This window comes from Megalops cyprinoides, chromosome 25, assembly GCF_013368585.1.
Source record: "Megalops cyprinoides isolate fMegCyp1 chromosome 25, fMegCyp1.pri, whole genome shotgun sequence".
Lineage (NCBI taxonomy): Eukaryota > Metazoa > Chordata > Actinopteri > Elopiformes > Megalopidae > Megalops > Megalops cyprinoides.
Window position 1 is genome coordinate 5634875 of NC_050607.1, and position 23813 is coordinate 5658687.

Here is a 23813-nt window from a genome sequence, read left to right on the forward strand (position 1 = left end):
AAGCGGCGTGCGCATAAACATGCAACTGGAGAAGCTCTTTTCAGAGCTGTGTGGAAATACCCGCGCGACACAACAGCCTTTTGTTTTTGTTAATCAACCCCCCCCCTCGCTTCGCCACTAGGTGGCAGCGTTGTCCCACATTCGGCCCCTGTCAGGACTCAGTGCCTTGTTTTGTTTCTTTCGGCCTTTTGACTCCTCTTCCTCCTGAGGCCCGATGGAGAACAAAAGACAAACAAAGCATCTAAAGTTCATTCAACCAGTGTTTTTTCCAGAAGCCTGGAAAGCTCTGTCTATGTTGCCATGATATGAAAACCTAATAATCTTGTTTTAACTCACGTAGCTGCAAATGTTACAAATGCACCAGAATGAGAATAATATGTATGTATGTATGCATGTATGCATGTACTATGTAAGGTTATTTCTGTCTACACTGCATTGTTCACGTGTTTATTGTGCCTGCATGTGAATAAGCTGAATAACAATAACATTGTATTCATTTCATTGTACCTGGGTTCCACTTGGACGGATTAACCCAATTTTCAGACAGCCAGTGTCCTCGGCCGTCACATTAATCATACGCCACAAGTGAATTATTCAGCGGCCGCTACAATACCTGTCCCTCTCCGTCCAGGTGGACGTGACGTGGTTCTACAAGAACTGCCTGACGGACACCTGCAACTGCAACCGCGGGGGGGACTGCGAGTGCCTGTGTACCAGCATCGCCGCCTACGCCCACAAGTGCTGCCAGCAGGGCGTCACCATCCACTGGAGGTCCCCCACCGTGTGCTGTGAGTTCACACCCCTGACCCACTTACCCCCCGGCGGGCGCTGACCCACCTCTCACCGCTGACACCTGATACCTGGCCAGCTGGATGTGCGGAGTGATGCCCTGTATTGCTGTGGTCATGCTAATTCATTTCAATGAGTGCTGATGGTTCATGTGGTCCTTTCTCTGTATGGCCACAACGACGGCTTTTATGTGTGCGTTGTAAAATAGGCATGCAGCTCTTCCCAAGACAAATCTAACATAAATACATGCTACGTCTTCTCTTTCAGCCTATGACTGTGAATACTACAATCAAGGTATGTAGTTCCTGTGGATTTCAAGCCATTTGTCAATGTAATGTGCAGTGTATTACATTTACATGCATTTAGCAGACGCTCTTATCCAGAGCAACTTCCTCTCTCAACTTGAAGCTGAGAGAGGAGCGGTGCCAGAGCTGCTCTGACCAATGGAATGTTCCGTGCAGAGCTCGGGGAGGGACCCTACACGCTGTCCAACGTGGCCTTCAACGACACCGTGTTCGGCGCCAACCTGACCAGCGGGGAGGTCTTCCCCCTGCCCAAAATCAGCGCCTCAGGCGGGGTGCTCTTCAACTTCATGATCACGGCAGGGCTCTACAAGGACCGCTTTTCACGTGAGATCAACCCCCGCCCCACCCCCCTTCCCTAACCTCCACCCACTGCTGCTGGGCCTCCCTCTGCTCCATCCTCTCACTGCAAAAATATTTGTTTTGACTTTGAATATATATGTTCAATATGTTTGATTGATTGATTGATTGAGTTCTCTGCAGTACATTTAAAATTAGTTGCAAGCTCCGGTTAGGCACACAGGTAAAATGATAACTGTGAGGTACGCTGCTGATAGATAATGAAACAGCCCAATGCTGAAGCCATGGCTGAATTCCATGGACATTTCATCTCCTTCATAATTTATCTCTGCAGGACAATCAAAAGAATCTTGTGTTGAAACATTAAAAATACATTCATGGGCATTGCTGAGATCCTCTAACCCACATATAACTTGAGCTTGTTTTCTTATTTCATATTTATTTGCAAATTCCGCGAATCCCGGCTCGCTCTCCAGCTGTCCCTAAATCACTATGCCCCCAGTCAGGTATTAGCTTGCCTCTGTGTGACAGGTTGGGATCGGTATCAGATATGAGTTTCCATGCTCCTTCACAGACGGCTGGTTAACAGCAGACGGGGGGGTGAGTACACCATGGCCTGAAGGATTACAGCCATTGCTCTGCGCTTATTAATTGATAAAACGACCAGCACCCCTCCTGCCCCTCTCTGCTGTGCCCTGACAATGCCTTACATCGGGCTGGACAATCCCTGCTGGTAACCCTACTCCGTGGAGGGCAGATTAATACAGTAGAGGGCCGTCTCTCCTTACACACGGCCTCATACAGAGGGCCCGCCTCTGGCGTATCATCACACCATCGCTGGGCTCGGGCGGAATTCATCATAAAACGCAGGGTCAGCCGGTCGTGAGGTGGATCAGATGGGATGTTTTCGCCGATATCCCCCCTCCTCCGCCCCCCACCCCAGCACTCCCTGGAAAGCAACCGATACGTTCCCTCTTCTCTGTTCAGGGGCTGCAGTGTTTGAGAGCGGACGCTGAAAACATGCCATGCTCTTATTCAGAGGGATTTCGAGAAATGAGTCCGTGTTCTCCGGTGTAACCTGAGTCTGAAATGATGCTCGTGGTATCACCGCTCTCTGTTTCTGCTTATCGGCCCATAAAAGTACCTCAGCCTGTTGATAAGAGTAGAATTACAAGCGTCATCTCCGTGCACAGGCTGTATTGAGTTATGTGTCTGTTTGTCCTGTAAATAATGTGCTGTTATCCACAGGAACAACAGTGTGGTCACCCTAGCATGATGATATGTTACATAAGTAGCTTTAGCTGTGTTTCTGCCATTTCCTGGTTGACAGAAAATATGAATCCTAAAATCTGTTCTTTTAAATATAAGTATTTTGAAGTAAGCAATTGGTCAAGTACTTGCTGAAAAGTAAACCGTGAGTATATACAGTTGAACATAAAATCATATAGTTTATATGTTCTACAGTAATTTATATGCCTCAGTTTATTATTCTGGTTTGCTTTCAAAGAATATGTAATACAGCCATTTTTGCATATTCTCAAACAAATAAAAAAAATAATATAATAAACTATAAAAGAAACGTATGAAACAGCCCTTATTTACTATACATTTCCTTCCTTGGAAATGGATATTTAGCATTAGTGGTGACAGCATTTCAGCAAACTGCCCAGACTTCAAAAACCAAAGACCCCATACCCTGTAGGCTTTCAGGTTTCAGGATGAAAGTGAACACCCTTCTGGGGCTGTTCTTTGAGAAATCCTCTGCACTTACACCTGCAGTTTTCACTGTAGCACTCATACAGATAAATGTAATGCTTACGTTTATAGTTGGAGCTTGAAGTAAATTTTAGTTACATAGATATTTAAAAATAAACCCCAGGGGAAATGTTTGGTCGGACATTCAGAGCACACACCAAGTAATTGGCCATTACAGCATTCACGGTCTCAATACCTACTAACATTAGAGAATTCACGAGTTTCACAATTTATAAATCAAGACTAAAAGTTTGGCCAAAGACCACCCAATCATGTAGACAGACATTTGATTTCATTTGACTGATTTTGTTATGGCTGCTAGTGCATATTATATAATGTTTTCATTTCTTGTTTGTCCTTGTTTGTTTGTGAATGTTGTATATTAAGTTGATATGTTTTGCTTCCTGTCTGTTATGTATTTTAATGTTTTAATGTCCTTCTTGCCCAGGGACCACAGATGCAAGTTAGCTACAGATTAGCTAACTCTGGTGCAACAAATGTGTTGTGCACGGTCCCTTATAAATAAATATATGAACCAAACTAATCTAAACGAGGTGTATTTTTACATTCTTGGTTTGTGCGACCAATGACTTTCCCTGGGTTTTTTATCCTCATAAATTCCTTCTTTGATAGCTTTCAGTTCTGCCTTTCTGCAGGTCTGCCCATCGTCTCCCTGGAGTCGGCGGAGCGGCCCAACTACTTCCTGTGCGTGACGCCACGGCGCTCTCTGCGTCTGGAACGTTGGAGTGGGGCAGAGGAGTTCCGCCAGCGTGCCACCTTCATCCACCACCAGGGCCTGTGGCTGCCCGGACACTCCTCCTTCGAGCTCTACAGCCAGAAAGGCGTCTTCCTCACCCTGACGCGGGCCGCCGTGCGGGCCAAGGGCTATGACTACTCCGACGCCTTCAAACGCGTCAGCAGCTTCACCGTGGAAGGTACGGGGGCCGAGGGTTGAACACGGAGGGGGTCACGGGTCTGCTTCCCACGGCTCTGCTTCCTGGTTAGAATCCTGTCCTTGTGCTCAGGCAATTCAAGGAAGGTACATCCCCTGGCCATGTGCCCACAGTCTTACCGCCCTGTAACTTTCCCCTGCCTAATGGCTAAAGCTGAGTGGGGCTGGGATTGTGAAGCTCTTAGTTCTGAGACCTCTGGGGGAAAACCAGGCTGGCTTTGGCTGTCTTTTAACTGCTGCAGTTTTAAACAATAGTGTTGAATCAGCCAGGTAATGACATTGTTCAGTCATTCAAGGCTGTGGTTTAAAATGGCTCGTGCATTTACATAAACTGAAGTATGAGTTTAACTTCAAACGACTTTGTCATCATGCTGTGTTTCTGGCTGGGATTTGAAAATGATGGCTCGCGTCAATAAAGGGCCTGTTTCCAGTGGATTAGAGTCGCTGCAGAATTTAGGCCTTGTGAAGTCTTAGCGGAATTGCTGCTCAGAAGAACTCACCTTTTCATAGGAAACAGACTTGTAAAGCTGAACATGCTTTGAAATGAGGCGAGGGTGAAGGCTAGAGTCTGTGACTAATAACGTGGGACTAGGGAGCTGCACACTCCTTGTGGAATAATGAGATATTTCAGATTAAGCTGTCTGCACCAGTCTATATCAGTATATTGAGGGGAGTTACCCTGTACTGTGTGCTGAAACAAGAGAAACCTTTCATTCTGCTGTTCTGAGATCACATCAGACATACCTGGCTGTGTGTGGAGACTGGAGTTTTTACCTCAGTGGAGCTTTTCAATCATACTCCTTGAGTGTTGTGTCTTCAGTGAAGGAAGAATGGGACAAGTCTTCACATTGATAATTTTATAATTAATATAATTATATAATTGTTTTTCCTGTTGAGTAATAATTGATTCCTGTGTGCAGTGTGGGATGTCATTTTCTTCTACAAGTAATGTAATGACGACGGATCCCATAATGATTGGCAGGTGTCCTGAGATTAAAATTCCATTCACTTGGTACTTGTCACAATGACTTTTAGTTTATGGAATATGAGAATGTGGCGTCTGGAAAATATTCAACCAACATACATCTTCTGAGTGATTAATGCAGAGCTGAATGAGTGTTTGAAAGTGTCCTAGTACTACTTTCAGTCAGAATTCAACATAAAAGTGTGATTATGAATGTATCAGATACTTAGGACCATCCTCAACAGTGTGTAACGACGTGTCCCTAGTACCGGTCCTGAATCACTTTGTCTCAGAGGGCGGCTGCACGCCACCCCTACAGCATGGCCATATTCATCTCTGCACCTAGGGGGCAGTATAGGTCAAGTCACGGCCAACCACAGCACTGCAGCAGAGATGGAGGGGATAGAAAAAATAAGGGGAACATTAAATGAAAAGGTATTTTGAAGTACATAAATTGCAATAAAAAAGGAGTCTACACATATGTTTCATATCAATGTCAATGCTAAGTACCAGTATGGTTCTGCTATGAAAGATGTCTTAAAGTCAACTTTTAATATGCACGTTTCTAAAGCAACACGAGAGATGGGACTTTGAAAGAGGTCAGAGGTGCCTGAACTGCATGTGTGCCAGTCACAGAAACAGTAAAAATAATCTGGAGATCTGGCGATATCTAATCACCCGATCTAAACATCATTGAACCTTTATGGGAAGTTTGAGAATGTAGAGTGCAGAGTAGAATTCCACCTCCTCTGTCTTTCACAGAACTGGAAGCTTGCCTACTTGAACAATGGTCCCATATCCTATTAGAAACAGTGCAAAACCTTTATAACAGCATTAAGAAGATGGACTTAAGCTGTTCTGAAGGCAAAGGCCAACCTTATTAGTTAACAAAAATTCGTTTATGTTGTTTGGCGTTTCCATGATGTTGTCTACCCCCTGTAATTGTAGTCTGACTGGGCCTACAGCATTACTCCTGCACTGTGCCAGTCACTGGGACATGCTTTGCTAATCCCTTTAAGGCCCTTTAGATGCATTTTGTACTCTGTTTTTCTCTAAGCTGCTCTGGATAAGAGCGTCTGCTAGTTGACAGAATGTAAATGTAAGTGCCTTCAGGCAGTTCAGCAGCGACGGAGTAATTAAGTTTCTTGTTTCTGGAAATTGCTGCTCCTGTGAGTGACAGCGTGCGGAATATTCATTCCCCAGTTGTGGGGCACCTTTTTTTAGTCTGTATGGTGAATATTTTTCTATAAAGAAAAATTTAAGAATTTTGTTTTTTTTGTTTTATTGTTAGAGACCAGATATCACATCAGGTGCTGAAGCCAAATATTGTTGTAGTGATTATTATTATATTTGAATTATTCATTTATGTTTTTTCAATAAATTAATTGTTTTTCTTCTTACTGTGTCGTTGGGTAGATGCTTTCATCCAGGACAATAGACATGCATGTTGCATGTATGGTGCATGCATGGTACATGCATTATACTACAATTGATCAACATCTACAGTGTCTTTGGTGCAGAAACGTGTTGCTTTTCTGCTCCCTCTCTCTCAGACAGCAGCTTCGTGATCCCGTATAGGATGATGTGCGAGTGGAAGTACAAGGCGTGCGCCAGGCCCTGTGTGAAGACCTGCACAGACCCGGATGCCACCAAGTGCCACTTCCTGCCCCCGTGAGATCACACGGCCAAGTCACATGACCCCAGAGCCCCTCCCCTTCCCCCAGTGGCTCAGCCAAACCATGAAAGCATCACTGAGTACTGAACTACAGAGCAGTTAGGCCTGCCAGCTAATCCACTGCAATGTGCAGGTGCAGAGTGACCGGGGTTCATGGGAGACGTAGTTCACCCCGCAGGTTTAATGAATTAGTATTTAGGGAGCCCTTTATCGCTCTCATCTTCAGAGTACTGTTTAGTTCCTGGGGTCAAAGGGTGGAATTACATCCCTTCAGCGCAAATATATTTCATTAGGGGGCAAGGTGGGGGTGTAAATCACAGTAATCTGGAATGGTGTCGGAGATACTGAGCCACTGGGAAGGGCAGAGAAATACTCTCAGCTTCTCTTCACCCACAAGAAGCCAAAGGCTTAATTCTCATTATTCTTTAATTTCAGCTGAACACTGACATGTTCTGGTTGCATTGCCTCTATTAATTGAACTTCTCCTGTGACAGTCTTTGTGAAATGTCAAAACTAAGGCTTTGTAAACAGCTCTTTGCTGGAGAATGCAGTCCTTTGTTTTCTTGCCTTTGAAAACAAGGTATGGCTCTGTGCTTTGGGCTATATACTCTATATTAACAATCAGAATGGACTGTATTGGGCAGTGGTTTCTATGGAGATGTTTTCCACACCAGTGTTGTCATTGTTCTAGTGTGGAGGGCTGCTTCCCGCGATGTCCCAAGAACATGATCCTGGATGAAGTCACGCGAAGATGTGTGTACAGGGAGGACTGTGAGTGTTTCCATTGTTTCTGTAGGCACCAGAGCTTTACGGAAAAGCCCTTTGCATTTGGAGTTCAATCGACACAAATTGTGTCCATAATCGGTTTACTACAGAGGTGACATGGGCACACCCTGCGCTCAAAATAGTGATGAAATATCAAGGAGCTATAGCCTGGCATGTAAAATAGTGAAGAACCTTCCATAATGATAGCATTTTTGGACAGAATATTGCTCTTTTATAGACAGACGTTCTGTGTGAGCTCCATAGACAGTTAACGGTGTCATTAATAGCTGGCCCTGTGTGCTCTGTTTGGTCATGTAGGCATCATCCTGCCTCCTACTCCAACTCCCTACATGTTTGTGACGAGGTCCAACAGAACCACAGCTGCACCCACCACCACCACAACCACGGCCATGACCACAACCACTACGACCACCACAGAGCCCACCACTGCAGCAGTGACCGAGCCTCTTACCACTTCTCCTATAGCCACGGAGCGCATTACAACCGCCGAGCCCACTGTAGCACCTTCCACTCCATTCCCTGTAGTGACCACGCCCGCCACCTCCCCTACCCCCAGTCCTACCACACCCGCCATCACGGAGAGGACGACCTCCCCTCTCCTCACCACCACCACTCCTCCGACCACCACCTCGGAGACCACCACAGAGAAGACCACCACAGTAACCACAGCAACCCCCGAAGTCACCACCACCACTCCCAGTGCCCCGCCCACAACCACCAGCTCCACCACTGTCCCCATAACAACAGTAGCCTTGACTACCCCGCCCATCACCACGACAGCAGAGACCTCCACAGCCCCCACCACAACAGCTACAACCTCGACCCCTGCTGTGACAACGTCGCCACCCTTAACAACAACCGCCGCCATGACGACGGAGTCTCCACTCACCACTGCTGTGGAGACTACAACCCCTACTACAACTACAACCCTACCCACAACCACCCCAACTCCCTCCACCACCGAGGCCACAACCACACTGGTTGCCACATCAACCGCCAGCCCTTCCCCCACAGTCCCAGAGTCAACCTCAGCACCGCCCGACACCACCACGGAGACGGAAGTTGTCACGGTCACCAGTGCCTCCCCCACGACGGAGGCGGTTGACATGGCAACGTTGCTGCCTCCGTTTCTTCTGCCCACCGCCCCCTGCACAGTAAGAGCCTCGTCTCTAAGGGGAAATCACTGCAAGCTTTCCACGTTCTGATACACACCAGGCCTCTGCATTTAGGGACGCAGAAAACGGTGCAGATCAATACAAATATGAACACACAGGCCTTGAGACTGGCATAGAGCTCAAAATGGCCTTTCACTTCAGAGATACTCTGGCACAACTTAAGAGATTGCACGGTGTCTTGGGAGTTTATTTTCTGAGCTGCGCTTATCTTAAAGAATTACAAGTGTGGCGTGTCATCTCTTCATATTTACGAGCTTGGCTTTCGAGGCACTGCCTTTCTGTAATGGGTGTCAGCACAGGGCAGAGGAGCCTCTATCAGTGCTAGGGGTTCATGCCTACCACACAAACTCCCGTTGACAGAAACCACTGTTGCTTTAGAGTGAGTTTTACACGCATCTGGCCGGCTCTGTAAATCTTCTGATCGGACCGCATGTTGAAAGGTCCCTGGGCCGTTTCCACTCCATAAATCCCGGCCTGGAAGGGGGGGCATTCCTTCGCAGGGAGATAAGGCTGGAATGCAGCGAGGTTTCAAAAACGGGAGAATGAGGTGGTACAGCTCGAAAAACACACACCGGCGGAGCTGTTCTGAGTTAGCGGCCCTGTCACACATAAACATCACCTCTCGAGCAGGGCCATGGCTGGATCAGTCGTCATAAATCACAGGCTAGATAGCCGGCTCAAATTCCTGTTGGGTCCATTTGTCTTTTGCCTAATGTATTTCGCCAAGGCATTATCCATTGTAGACCCCCTGCACTAAGCCTTCTCAGTTGAGGGAATCAAAGGAGCCGGTGTGAGAGGACATGTTAACGGCTACATAGCAGCCACAGATGAGTGGAAAGAATGTGTTCATTCCCCAGTGGTGAATTTGTCCCTTCCCAGCCACCGTACTCCTACCGGGTGGACGAATGCAGCGAGTTCATCTGCTTCAACGGCATGCTGATGTTCCACAACGCCTCCCTGCACTGCCGTTACAACGTGACCCAGCCCAACTGCGGACTCCTGGGCATGCCCGTCCAGACCAACCGGGACCCCTGCTGCCCACTGTGGCAGTGCCCCTGTAAGAGCCTCCGGCCGCTCTAATGATCACCAGAGGGGATCGCTATGACCACCAGGCACATGCATGCAACTGCCGTTCGGCCATATTCCATAAGGCACTGAGCCAGGGTCGTGCTTCAAATGCAAATACAAACTTTTTTAGATCATTAACCGGAATATAGACTGTGAGGGAGGATTACAGTAAGTCCACATAAAGCACCTTATTAAGATGCATTATTTTACACCAGTCAAGCAGAACGTTGGACCAATCCAGGACTCTGTTCTGTGCTTGCAGTGTATCTCACTGAGAGCATGGGCAGCTACACTTACTGTAGTTTTACCGGACAGGAATCATGACTCATAGGACATTCATTAGGTGTTATTTTTGGGTGTATATATTCATAAAATGAAAAAAATAGTGTGAATATAATTATATGTAATGCATTTTAGTACAAATAGCTTTTATGGTCTGCTATATACACCTCTCACTGCTACAAACATGAGCACTTATTTTCATTATTTTGACTGTCACCACGGGTTTCAGATGTGCATGTGTATAAATGGTTATTAAATGGTATTAAAAGCCTACTTAAATGGTGCTCATATCTGTTTTCCCTTGTGCATTGTGTTTTTGGATGGCAGGCCGCTGCTCCATCATTTCTGACCTGCGTGTCATTACCTTTGACGGCAACAACGTGGCCCTGTATGACAACGGCTCATACATTTTGGTTCACCTGCCCAGGGAAAACATTGTGGGCCACATCGAGAAATGCCCTACCAGCGAGGTAAAGCTGCTCACAGGGGCTTATCTGATATAAATCCACAACGAACCAAACTCCATTAATGTTCAGATTCAATTGCAGTCCAGTGGATAGTGCATGTATTTATGTCATTGTGGATGATTGTTTTACTGTCTTCTCAGATAGTGTAAGGCTTGTACAGTTTTTGTGCAAAAGCAGTACATCTGAATCCCCAGTGCTTCAGCAAGATATTTACTGACCTCTATGTTTATTTTTCATTTGGTTTTCAGAGTGTCAACTCTATCAGACGTCCTGTAAGTGCCTTGTTTTTCTGTGTTGTCACGGTCACAGTCATCATGGTCACGAAAAGCTTTTTCATCACCATCACTCTTCGCTGTAATGTACATACCCCCCCCCCCCCACAGACCCCCACAGGAGGAACCTCAGGGCTGTGCTTTAAGAAGCTCAACATCACCACACACTCCTACAGGATCATCATCAACCGGCTGGAGAGGAAGGTGACCGGGCTCATTCTAATCCCCAGCATCTGGCAGCTGAGCCCATGAGATCTGGTGTGGAGCCAAGCTCCTACCTGTCATAACCTGAAGGGCACCTCCCATAGGACAGTCATATAAAATGACTAGTAGTTAGATATCTAGTTAGATAAGCTAAGTTGGTCTGTGTCTAAATTGGGCTTGAAATAGGGTGTGAAAATGTGTATACTATTGAAAATAAATCCCAGAGAAAGTGTTTTTAGGGCTCAAATTCAAAAGGCATAACATGGCAGATTTCGAAAAGCCGGGAATATCCAACCAAGTTTTTATTGGTACTGTATTTTCAAAGATTTACCTAGATGCCATTTATATCTGTTTATCCATCTGTTCTCAGTAGCATATCAGGGAAACACTGCAAGTATTTTTAGTACGTGTACTAATGAACTCTCATTTATATTATCCCCTCAGACAGGCACACAGTAAATAGACGCGAACACAGCGAATTTGACGATAACACATAAGCTCCAGTGTTTCTCACTGTGCTCTGCCGCGCCGCGTAGGTGTCAGTGAACTTCATCAACGCCCGGCTGCCCTTCACCAGACAGAGCCTGCACATCGACGACACAGGCACCATGTACGTGATCCACACGCCAGGCGGGGTCAGCATCCAGTGGTACCACAGCACTGGGATAATCGTGCTGCAGTACACTGCTCCCTACAACACCTCCACTGGCACCCGCGGGCTCTGTGGTGAGGCGCCGCAGTCTGACCGCCTCCTCACTTTCATTCATTTAACGCTTCGCTCACAATCCTGCCCCCATGTAGGGGGCGTTCATAAAGCACTTATATGACTACAGTGTTTGCACATGAGGATTTTGTCTTAAATTACACTCAAACAGGCATGCCAACAACAGAACAGACGCCGCCGCCTGGTGGTGTGGAGGTGTAACTGCGGGTGTGTTGCGTACGTACAGGTTGCTGTGACGGGAGCCCGGCGGACGACCTGAAGCTGCCGAACGGCACAGTGGTGCGGGAGGTGGACGACATCCCGCTGTTCCTGCAGAGCTGGATGGTGGACACGTCTGAGGAGACCGACTACTTCCGCCGGGTGGGCGACAACTGCACCACCGGCAACTGCACCAAGTGCTTCCAGATGCTCAACCAGAGCCCCTTCTCCGAGTGCCACGAAAAGGTGGGCGCCATCTCCAGCCCTTACGATCATTAGACTACCGAATCCAACACCATTCACACAGCAGGTATCTAAGACTCTGTGTCCCACTCACTGCCCCACCCACGAAGGTTTCCCCAGACCAGTTCTGTGACAAGATCTGGGCCGGTGACCTCCACTACAAAGACCACCAGTGTGACTTCCTGGCGGCCTACGTGGCCATCTGTTACACCCACAACATCTGCATCAACTGGAGGACGCAGGAGTTCTGCCGTGAGTAAAGTAGCAGCTAAGCTTTAAACGTGCACCTCAGTGAGAGCAGTAATTTAGGGAAGAAGGGCAGTTTTGCCAGTGATTAACCTTTTAAAACGTACAACAACAGGGAGGCCTGCTCTGTGCTGTGGGTGGTATTGAATATGACACCTTGATATTAAAAGCTAATTAAAAGGCATCCTTGTTTGTTAATTTCATGTATTTCACCGATAGCGTTGAAGTGCCCTCCGGGAAAGGAGTACCAGCCCTGCGTGAACACGTGCACCACCAAGACGTGCCAGAACAGGGAGTACTACGAGGAGTCCACCTGCTCCTACATCCGGGAGGAGTGCGTGTGCAGGAGTGGGACCATCCTGCACCGGGCCGACTCCGCCTTCTGCGTCACCGAGGACCGATGCGGTGAGTGGCGGCGTCAGAACGGCGTCCCACCCCCTTCTCTGACCCCTGAGGGGGGGACAGACGTTGGGTTTGGCACACCTTTCGGAGCTCTGGTGTCCTTGCTCTCCCCTCAAGATGTGTCTGTCTGTGCTGCCTAGCAACCGCGTGACATTCCAAAAATAGTTTTGTGATGCTGTGGCCATGCTGCTGCAATATCTGAGCAGCTTTGGTAGAATGCTGTGTATTATCCAGGTAAAGATCAAACAGGAAATCACAGCAGGGGTGACATACTGGTTAAGGAGCTGGACTTGTAACCAAAAGGTTGCCAGGTTGATTCCCCACAGGAGCACTGCTGTTGTACCCTTGGGCAAGGTACTCACAAGGTACCCACAATTGCCTCAGTAAATATCCAGCGATATAAATGGATAACATTGTAAAAACCTGTAATTGATGTAAGTTGCTCTGGATAAGAGCATCCGCTAAATGTCAATGATGTAATGTAATGTAATGTCAAGATGAATCAAACGCTGTGTGGCGCTGTGCACCCCTGTCCGAGCGGGCAGTAATCCCCTCCCCGTCTCTCTGGCAGTGTGCACGGATAACGAGGGGGCGCCGCGGGCCCCGGGGGAGGTGTGGAACGGCTCGGATAAGGGCTGCTGCCTGTACCGCTGCATGGAGAACGGCAGCGTGGTGGCGGTGGAGCCGGACTGCAGCGAGCTGCCCGCGCCGCTCTGCGAGAGGGAGGGAGAGTACGTCATCGACGTGGTGGAGGAGGGCGCCTGCTGCCCCAAGAAGATCTGCGGTACGCAACGGGGAAGGGGGCACGGCCACCGAAAACATTCCTGCGCTGGGGACACAGCAGGGCTGGCACTGTGGGGCTGCTTAGGGGTACTTAGGGGTGCACCCCCCTGATGGACCTCAGTGCACCCCCAGTTGTCTCCTTATATCCTGATGTCTACATAGTATTTATGCTTTTTTAAAGATATATTTTGTTATTTTGTTGCAAGTGCACCCCTCTGTATTTTCTCCTGGTGCCAAGCCTGGGCCACAGCCCCAATGCATGCAGCATCCAAGCACTGTCATAACATGGATATTGCATGGATTTGGGTGGCATTAACTGCCAAGCAGAGATGGATTCTGAGATGGGGCTGAGAAGGGGCAGCAATGTAACATACTGGTAAGAAGCAGGGCTCATAACCGAAAGGTTGCTGGTTTAATTCCCTTCTGGAGCACTGCTGCTGTACCCTTGGTCGAGGTACTTAGCCCACAGTTGCCTCAGTTAATATCCAGCTGTATAAATGGATAACATTGCAATGCACTGTATGCAAGTCGCTCTGGAAAAGAGTGACTGCTAAATGACAATAATGTAGACAGTGGCAGCACTGCAGGCGGTAAGTTTGTTGAAAAGGAAGCTTGCATGTGTGCTCAATTTGACAGGACTTTTTATTTACCTTGCACAGTGCAGCGCATCAGTTTTTGAGAGCTTAATTTTATGCCATGGTGTTTATCATAGACATTGAGCAGCTGGTTGAAGGTGTTTTCGTCTGTCTCTCCCTCTTGCAGAGTGCAACCTAACCATCTGTGAGAACGAGGCTCCTACCTGTGAGAACGGCAACAAGCTTGTGATTGGATACAGCACCCTCTCCTGCTGCCCTGAGTACAGATGTGGTAGGCTGCGGACATCGGCTTCCCCTCTGAGCTCTTTCACTTTGGGGACCACCCTTTTTCACACCACAACAACATCAGAAGAGTGCTTTTGTCTCAAAAATGTGCCACCTTTTTTGGGCTCCCGATCGTCTGTTGTCACCCTGTGTCAGTGCTCCGCCTCCTTAGCTGTTGTGTTTTTGTTTTTTCCTTTGCCCATGTGCTTTTGTTTTCCTTGTATTTTAGTCCTGCCCCGCTCCCCGCCCGGTCTCCGCCCGCCTGATTGCCTGCACACCTGCTTCCCATTCCCTCGTCTGCCCTGCCCTATATCTTCCCTGCTTTTCCCTGTCCTATTGCTAGTTCGTCACAGTGTTTTTCGCCTGTTTCGTCCCCGCGTTTGCATTTTTGCTTCTGTCTGCCGGTTTCTCGCTTTTTGACCCTGCTTTTCCCCAGACCTCGTTTTTGCCTGCCTCCTTGTCTCGTTCGCCTGATTGCCTGCCTGTCCGGTTCCCGACCTTGCCTGCTCCCGTTTCCCGATCCTCGCTCTGTCCACGGACTGCCTTCCGGTTTTCGACCCTGCCCGTTTTCTGATTAACGATTCTGCCTCACGATTCTGTCGAAGACGCTTGGAACCCGAAGCTCCCATGGTCCGCGCCTGAGTCCCTGCTTGAGCCCTGACACCCTGGTGCTTTGTGATAGCCGCAGTGAGAACATGCAGGCCAGTGTTTGTGCCTGAAGCATGCTCCTCCCTCCTGACTGGATGGAGTGACCATGTGACCTCACCCACCCAATCGCGGCATCTCTTTCTCTCCCAGAGTGCGACCCCCTGGCCTGTCCCATGGTCATGCTGCCAGAGTGCAGGGAGGACCAGTTCCTGGTGGAGGTCAGAGAGGACAAATCCTGCTGCTACTCCTTCCTCTGTGGTAAATGGGAAACTGTTGTGCTATAAATATATTATGACAGATAATAACCTTGTTCAATCTCATTTACACACCCACAGGTTATCCTCTGGAAAAAAAAAATTAAAAACTGAAGGTCCATATATGCATCAACCAAGGATTAATCAGTCAGACTCACAAGAGCTGTCTACTTGCCTGACTGGTGTAATCACGCTTATCATAGTTTAATATCCAAACTCTGCTTGACCTTTTTCCACCTAATACATTTCAATCTACAATTAGATGTACATGTAAAGGGAGAAGAGCAATCAAAGTGTACAATGTGATATGTGGGGCATGGGGTAGGAGTTAACTCATCTTGTTGATCATGTCTCACATCCCACAGCTATAAGCATCTGGAGTAACTCACTGATAGATACACTGATGAATCTTGCAGTATTTTTTTCCAATGAAAATTCTTCCCATCGGAAACCTGCTTATTTATATATTTCCTTGGGGAGATGGAGCATATATCTACATTCTGCTGTGTGTCTTGAAGTGGTCAGAGACCTCTGGGGGGAAAAAAAAAATATTGTCAGAGTGAGATTCCTGAAATTTAAACAAAAATGCTTCAGTGTACTACACACATTTGGATCCAGTCACACAGCCCTGGTCTTGACGAGGCGTCCCCTGTCCCTTCTCTGCAGTGTGCGAGTCCTGCATGGAGCCCATTCCCTCCTGTGGTGACGGGGAGATCCTGGCTGTGGACCAGAACACCACCGCCCGCTGCTGCCCCCAGTACCACTGTGGTAAACAGGGCCCTGTGCCCGCCAGCCACGCCCCACAACAGTCTGGCCCACTGTTACACCACACCCCCAACAGTCACTCTAACACCTCATGCTCCTTTAAGGAGCTTAACACTTTCACTGTGGTCCCTTACTGCTTATTTTAACGAGTCGGTCTGCACAACATGAGTTTTGGGGATCTTAAAAATCCACAAAATTTGCTATATTAAATGTGTGTTGTGAGCATTGTTCCACAAATATTGAAATGAGAATTTTTAATTCAAATCAAAAGGCTTTGAATTTTTTTTCCCCATTTTCCATCCAGTATCTCTTGTTTTACACTGACATTTGTTGTACAAAGCTCTATATTTTTGTTGGCTCAGGCACCTGGTTTGCAAATAGGTGGAGATGGGTCCGGTGAGTGGAGGGAGGGTTGTGAGAGGTGTGTAACTAATTCTGTGTGACACGCAGTGTGCGATTTGAACCTGTGTCCGGAGTCCACTGTGGAGTGCGCCCCCGGAACCTCCCTTGTCCAGAGGAGTGTCCCAGGACACTGCTGCCCGGACTGGCAATGCGGTACCTCCTCTCTCTGTTCGGGCTCACCTCTCGATTAAACGAGAAGAATTGAGAAATCCATGCAGGGATAAAGCACAGGCACTTCAAATGAGCGCAGTGAGGCCATTTTTATGGCACATTTTAACCTTGAAAGCCGGCTGTCACAATTTAAAGGCACATGACCCAATTTTGTGCATTTAAATTTATGTGGAAATGGAAACGCGGTCCGCCAGGTCAGACATGAAGCAGATGTGCTTTGAGCCACATTTTTCAGGTCTAGTAAAATGTGTGCGGTGATTGCGCCCTGAAATGAATCAAGCGTGCTGTGTTTTCCGCAGAGTGCAGCTGTCAGAACGTCTCCGCACCCTTCTGTCAGGTGGTAAGTCTCATGCCACTGCGTCTCGTCTCACCCGACCTCTCCGCTGTGAGCTCTTTGTCTTCACTTGACCTGCTCTTTCTCACCGTGATCATCCAGTACATTTTGGTCACGTGCACATAAACCTTGTCAAAGCATACATTACATTACACTGCATTAAAGTACATTACATTATTGGCATTTAGCAGACGCTCTTATCCAGAGCAATTTACAAAGGTTACAACATGTTTTCCATTTAAACAGCCGGATATTTACTGAGGCAATTCTGAGTTAAGGGCACAGTGGCAGTGCCCCAGTAGGGAATTGAACCTGCAACCTTTGTTACAAGTCCTGCTCCTTGCTACATTGCCCCCCAACCCCCCCCCCCCCGATACATACACCCCCCAAATGTGCCCCTCTTGTCTTTCCACAGGGGGAGACGCTGGTGGAGGACCCCGACTTCAGGAGCACCTGTGGCTGTGCTCAGTATGTCTGCAGTAAGTCCACACCCTGAAGACACACACCTCCCCCACTGGAAAAACTGCAGTGATAAGCTCCATCTGTCCTTGAGCTTCCAACAACAACAGGCCATGCCGATATATCTGAGGGAGTATGTTTCAGAGAGGATAAGAATTGGATGTTTGGATATTTGTTTTAAAAACTTTCTGGCAAGTGGGTGTGATATTTTATTGTAAGTATAAAAATAATATTAGCCCAGGCTGATGTGGCATGTTGGTGTGGAGAGGACTGAAGAAATTATACAGATGAAAGCTGAACACATTGGGCCTTATACTGGGAGAGTCTCCTATGCAATATATCCCCTCTCTTTGGATGAGTAACTGGCCCTTGCTGGATATATCCCCTCTCTGGGTGAGTTACTGGTCTTCCTTTTATATATCCCCTCTCCCAAAGTAAGTTATTGGTCTTTCCTGTATATATCCCCTTTCTCTTGGTAAGTTACTTGTCTCACTTGTATATATCCCCTCTTTCTGGGTGAGTTTTTGGTCTCCCCTGTGAGTGTGTCCCCTCTCCCTTTGTGAGATGCTGGTCTTTCCTGCGTATATCTCCTTTCCCAGGCTGAGTGACAGGTCTCCCCTCTGTCCCCGCAGAGAAGGCGGAGGTGTGCCTGTTCCAGGGGGTGACGGTGCTGAGCCCGGGGCAGTCCATGGTGCAGTACTTTGAGGGAGACCTGTGCTACACTGTGCAGTGCCTGCAAGAGAGGGATCCCGCCACAGGCTACTACGCCATGGAGGTGTCCAGTGTGAACTGCTCTGAGAAGTGTGGGCCTGTAGGTTCTAGTTCTGTCGACTGCCTATAAACACTATTACCTTTGCTCGGAAACCAGCAGTGGCATTTTAAATATCCTATCAATTGTTATGTTCAAAAAAAAAAAAAAAAACTCCACACTAGCACTTATCTTACTGACCTTACGATGTCTACTCTTAGCAGTGATGCACTTATTTGTAAGTCGCTCTGGGTAAGAGCGTCTGCTAAATGATATAATGTAATGTAATGCATTGTAAATTTACCATGGGTAAATCGCTCACTCACTCAGTCTCACTCATTCACACACTCCCACTCACTAGGGCTCTCGCTCTCTAAGTGAGCAGTGTGCAATGTGTGAGGGCAAAAAAAGAACAATAACAAAATTAATTTTTGCTGTAATTAGAAACAAGAATTTATTTATCAACTGTAGATGCTTATTACAGCGCTGTACTTGTCTGGAGAAAGACACAGATGGTACATTTATAATAGTGTTTCCTCAACAACCAGCAGTGGCATCTTAAATTTACCATGGGTCACTCACGCACTCTCATTCATTTACACATCCTCATTCATTCACTCATTAGCTCACTCACTCACTCATTTTCACTTTATTATTCACTCACGCTCTCAGTGAGCAGTGAGCAATGTGTTAGGGCGAAAAAAAAAAAAACCTTTCTGGAAAAAGAAACATACGATAAATTTATACCTCTGTGAATATGGTCCAATGCTCCTTGTTTTTTCACAGCCAACATTTTTTTTTGTCTAGCATCAAATCTATGTTCCTTCCAAAGACCCACATGTATGTTGTGGCTCCTGCAAGAACGTTTCCTGCTCTTACACCAGCGACAACGGCACCATTGACTTCTACCTGGTAAGAGTGGCCTGACGCTTTTGAGATTGATCATTATGGTGCTGTATTTTTCGTAACAGTCAGCATAACAGTCTGTGCTGTCTGTCCGTCCGCCTGCAGGCTGGCAGCTCCTGGGTGTCGAACTGCACCAGATACGACTGCGTGGAGACGGCGGTCGGGGCTGTGGTATTGGGCTCTGCAGTGGTCTGCCCACCTTTTAATGACACTGAATGTATTCAGGTCTGTATCCGGCATGCCGCTGCGCGTGTGGGTGCTCCAGCTGCACCTATTTGGCAGACAGTCTGCAGCACAGGCACGAAGTGATGCATTCATGTCTTTTGCTGCTCACAGTATGGGAGTGTTCTCCCACTGGCGGCCTGAAGGCTCCAATCAGACGCTCTGCTGAAAGATACGCCCATCGTAGCATCATGTGCAAACAACCTCAGCATCCTTCCTAATTTTACAATGCATGATATGAGAAACTGAGAACGATAAAGGATTTCCGAAAATGCTTGGTGAATTCAAGCATTGTACTGAGTACCAAAACGATGTGTTTAAGTGACAGCATTACCCATTTGAGGAAATGAGAGCCAGATATGTGAAAGTCCAGGTAAAATATAGTATCCTGTACCTCGTGCACCATTTCTGTTGCGTGGCTGCAGCGGTGGTGTGTTGCACTAATGAGGTCTGTGTTGATACATCCCCATGTGCTCTTTGTTTCAGAATGGCGGGGTGGTGCAGAGCTACATTGACGGCTGCTGCAGGACCTGTAAGTGCCCTTAGGGGGCGCTGGCCCCCTGCTTGTTTGGCTTTCTGGCTATGGAGCGCTGTGGGCAGGAGTTGTTCAAAGAGCATGTTGTGCCCCCAATCAAGGGAGGCGGTTGGCCTACATGCAGCGATTTTTGGCTTACTTGTGGCTGCTGGTAAACGCCTGTGGTTAGACTGCCCCCTGGTGTCCTGGAGTGTAACTGTCACAGTAATCATTGCCCTTCTGTGTTGGCCTCTCGCTTGAGGCCAATCTTTGTTAGGCTGAATGTGTTTTCTTACAGCTAGGCTTGGACTCGTAGAGACAAAATGGTGTAAAATTCTTGGCTGATTTAGTCAAACTTCATAGGTCTGTTGAACAAAGATTATGATTTGACCCATATCTAAGGTTAAAAAAATTGTCTGCTAAAATGCAATCAATATCATTCATTCATTGCCAAGAATTTTAGACTAATTCAGTGAGCTAACTTTCCTTGTAAAAAGCAATGTTCACAACTTGTCTTCTTTACTGATGTCATGAAACTGTCAAGGTGATTTCACAGGCAACCCATAAGTTGGTACACTCTTTCCATATAACATTCTTTACACTAAACACACTTTGCAGTTGAATGCCTTTTTAAGAGGGAATGATTTTAATATTAAGTAAAGGTAACTGACACTTCATAAGTCACTAAACAATTAATTATTAACAGATAATTTTATAACAATAGTTATAACATGATTAATGATGATAATCACGTTTGTAATCAATTACCACATTTCTGACATTAATAATTAAATCTATAATGATGTCAACAGTATTTCAATGAATTTCTAATATTTTCTAAAAATTTTACTAATAATCTGATTCTTAATTAAATTTCTCTAAGTAGAATCGGAGCTGGTTAGTTGTAGAATATGTGCTGTATCAGTGGGAACTAAAATCTGTGGCTGATTTCACTGTCAATATCATTGTGGAAAAAAAGATACTGCCCAGATAACACGTGTCATCTTCACAGCATTCCTCCCCCACTGTAGCCATGTCAGCATGTAACACGGCATGTTCTCACGGCATTGCTGAGAGAATGGCGTGTGTTATCTGGGTAAACGGCGCACTGTTCTTCGTGTTAGGAAGCTGTTAGAGGCATTAGCGTTGGTGCTAGCTGTGGACGCTAGGGATGCGTTGTTTTCCCCCACCCTGGGCTGTCCCGCTTGATGTTCAGCGTGCAGTGTTTTAGAGGATCGCCTGGCCTACCTGAAGCATGTGCTCTCACTGTATGGATTTCTTTTTTTTTTTTTTTTTACAGAATTATGGTTTTTGCCCCAAAACCCGTAGCTTCGATACGGCTGCTGCCTCCTGGCAATTGATCGAATGCATGTTGGAATGAGCTGATTCTCATAAAATGTGTCTTTAATGAACACAACACTGTTTTTCTAAACCATTGCTGTTCCTGACGATCCTACCAGGTTCTGGATTGGGTATATTACCCTTTACCATTAGCCCAGTAACCCCAACTGGTAGTACTAATTGTGATACAGGTACTATGATCTATTACTGTGTTTTTTGTGTCTTCTTTGTACTTATAATTCATTCACAATTCATTTCGTACTTATATTCATTCACTATTCATTGTACTCAAAATTCATTAATATTTCAACTTGACAGGATATACTTATGTTCTGTTGTGCTGGAAGTCACTCTGGATAAGAGCGTCTGTTAAATGCATGTAATGTAATGTAATTCTTGAACGCATTGCTTGATTCAGATGTTTGGTCTGAGGACGAAACAAATTCCTTGACTTCTTAATGCTCTGCTGAAATGTGACCAATTACCTTTCTGGTAAGGGGTAAGAGTTTGCCTGTGTTCCCTCATTGTGTACAAACACCTTCTGACTGATTTCCTCACACACTGGCGGTGTACATAATCTGGTTTTACACAGTGGAGGGTACCCACCATGTGATTCAGAACACAGGCTGATGCTACAGGCAATTTGTAGACGTAAAGGTCTAGAGTATTGGCTATATAAATGTTCTGGATTATGCCCAGCCTGTGATTAAATTTACCAACCAACTTGGACGGTTTAAAATCCTCAGCCTTGATAAAATGATAGAGATTTTGATATAATTTTACAGAGAGAGAGAGAAGTGCTGATTTTTCTACTGAAAGTAAATCTTGCCGATTCCCAAACCATCAAATATCCATCATCAACAGCATCACCCTCTCTACTCATGAGTGGTAACATTTTTTTAATATGTGACCTGTTGAGTAAGTGCTCAAGAGATTACAAAGCACACAACAATGGCAGAGAAGGTGACTTTCTTCCTCTAATAGTTTCAGGATAAAAATTTCACATTTGCAAAAGTTCCTGGTTCTAGTGATACCTTTTAAAAATTCATGATCAGCGAATATAAAATGGGATGTTCAACGTGTAAAAAGGTGGTCTGAAAAGGGTCTAAAGGTCTAAAAGCAAGTAAAATGTATCTATGAGAGTGTGGATTGTTGTGACCTGCAATTTGGGATACATTTGAATATTCACATTTGAATATTCACCATATAATAAGAAAATATATCATTTCTCATGTTTAGATCTTCTGATATCTTAACATATGTTTATTATTGCATCCAGTTTTCAGGACGCATGACCAAAACCTCTATTGCAGATTCAGTGCAGGGTAGAAACAACACAATTTCAGAAAGTGTAGGCCTACCAGGTTTCAGTCAAGTGAGTAACTAGCAGATTGACCAGTGTTTAGATTTAATCCCAGCCCTTGTGTTCACTAACCAGAGTAATATCCCTGAAGCCTCAGTGCTTCACTCTCTGCTGTGTGAAATGCACTGAAGGTCACTGACCTGTCAATCAAATGGAATCCCTGCTGTCTGGGCAACAAAGGGTCAGACTGAATAGCCATTGATTCCAGTTTGATGACCAAGTTTCACAGCTGAGCAGAGTGATCCTGTTGTCTCCATAAAACATTATTTACATTCAACAAGTTAAATGTAATGTGCTGGATTTTGGAAATAAGCCCGAACTTAGTATGCTGTGGACTGTGAAGTTTTAATTGCTGTAAAACTTTTATACAGCTATGATTTGGGCTGGAAAAGAAATGTTTTACAGAGGCACCGTTGTATTTAAATCATTCAGGCTGTTTAGTCAGATGAATGTCCCTGTAACAGAAACTGTCTCTATATTACCCAGGCAAAGAGGATGGTAAGACTTGCAAAAGAGTTGCGATCAGAACCACCATTAGGAAAGATGACTGCCGGAGCAATGCCCCTGTAAGTGTGCCCACAGTCTATCAGCTCTGGCCTCTCTGTCTGCATTAATATTAAATAAATGGAGCATTTAAAACACACCAAACTCTCCCCAGGGTTCAGTCACCATCAGACTTTAACTTTGATGAATAAATAAATGCAAGTGTTACTTTTTATATACATTTTTTTCAGTACTAATCATTTTAGATTTTAGTTTTTTGTGGTTGCTGAACTGCATTTGTGAAGAAAAAAAAGGAATGTTTCCATTGTAAATAAAAGCTAAGGAAAAATGTTACTGTTATCCAGGGGGCGGCGTGTCCAAAAGTTCTCCTGTTTGCAGCAGAGGGTGCTGCATTACAGTGGCATCATTAGTCATCAGATGTTGAGCAGTTACACAAAATTGAACAAGTCATCCATTAATGTGTCCAACCTTAATCTCCATCACCTTGTGCAAGTTCCTTAAAGCGACTCCCCCCCCCCCTGGTTTTGCTGTCAGGTGACGGTCTACTCGTGCGACGGAAAGTGCCCCTCGGCCACCATCTTCAACTTCAACATCAACAGCCACGCCCGTTTCTGCAAGTGCTGTCGGGAGAGCGGCCTACAGGACCGCACAGTGCAGCTATACTGCACCCGCAACAGCACCGTGGTGGACTACACCTTCCAGGAGCCCATGGACTGCTCCTGCCAATGGAATTAG

At 46.3% G+C, this 23813-nt stretch overlaps 1 protein-coding gene across 1 annotated transcript in view; it reads left to right on the forward strand.

The window, feature by feature from the left end:
* Positions 1–23813, forward strand: part of otogl (otogelin-like) — a 48365-nt gene extending 24552 nt beyond the window's left edge. The window contains exons 29-56 of the mRNA XM_036519663.1: positions 632–788; positions 1057–1083; positions 1251–1418; positions 3803–4081; positions 6616–6733; positions 7429–7508; positions 7821–8677; positions 9578–9755; positions 10376–10518; positions 10764–10787; positions 10899–10991; positions 11528–11717; positions 11942–12159; positions 12267–12408; positions 12622–12807; positions 13376–13588; positions 14350–14454; positions 15246–15353; positions 16016–16117; positions 16565–16669; positions 16987–17027; positions 17437–17500; positions 18113–18291; positions 19036–19140; positions 19240–19359; positions 19843–19888; positions 23061–23140; positions 23613–23813. Of these exons, the coding sequence (XP_036375556.1) occupies positions 632–788; positions 1057–1083; positions 1251–1418; positions 3803–4081; positions 6616–6733; positions 7429–7508; positions 7821–8677; positions 9578–9755; positions 10376–10518; positions 10764–10787; positions 10899–10991; positions 11528–11717; positions 11942–12159; positions 12267–12408; positions 12622–12807; positions 13376–13588; positions 14350–14454; positions 15246–15353; positions 16016–16117; positions 16565–16669; positions 16987–17027; positions 17437–17500; positions 18113–18291; positions 19036–19140; positions 19240–19359; positions 19843–19888; positions 23061–23140; positions 23613–23813 (4329 nt within the window). The remainder of the gene's footprint in view (positions 1–631; positions 789–1056; positions 1084–1250; positions 1419–3802; positions 4082–6615; positions 6734–7428; positions 7509–7820; positions 8678–9577; positions 9756–10375; positions 10519–10763; positions 10788–10898; positions 10992–11527; positions 11718–11941; positions 12160–12266; positions 12409–12621; positions 12808–13375; positions 13589–14349; positions 14455–15245; positions 15354–16015; positions 16118–16564; positions 16670–16986; positions 17028–17436; positions 17501–18112; positions 18292–19035; positions 19141–19239; positions 19360–19842; positions 19889–23060; positions 23141–23612) is intronic.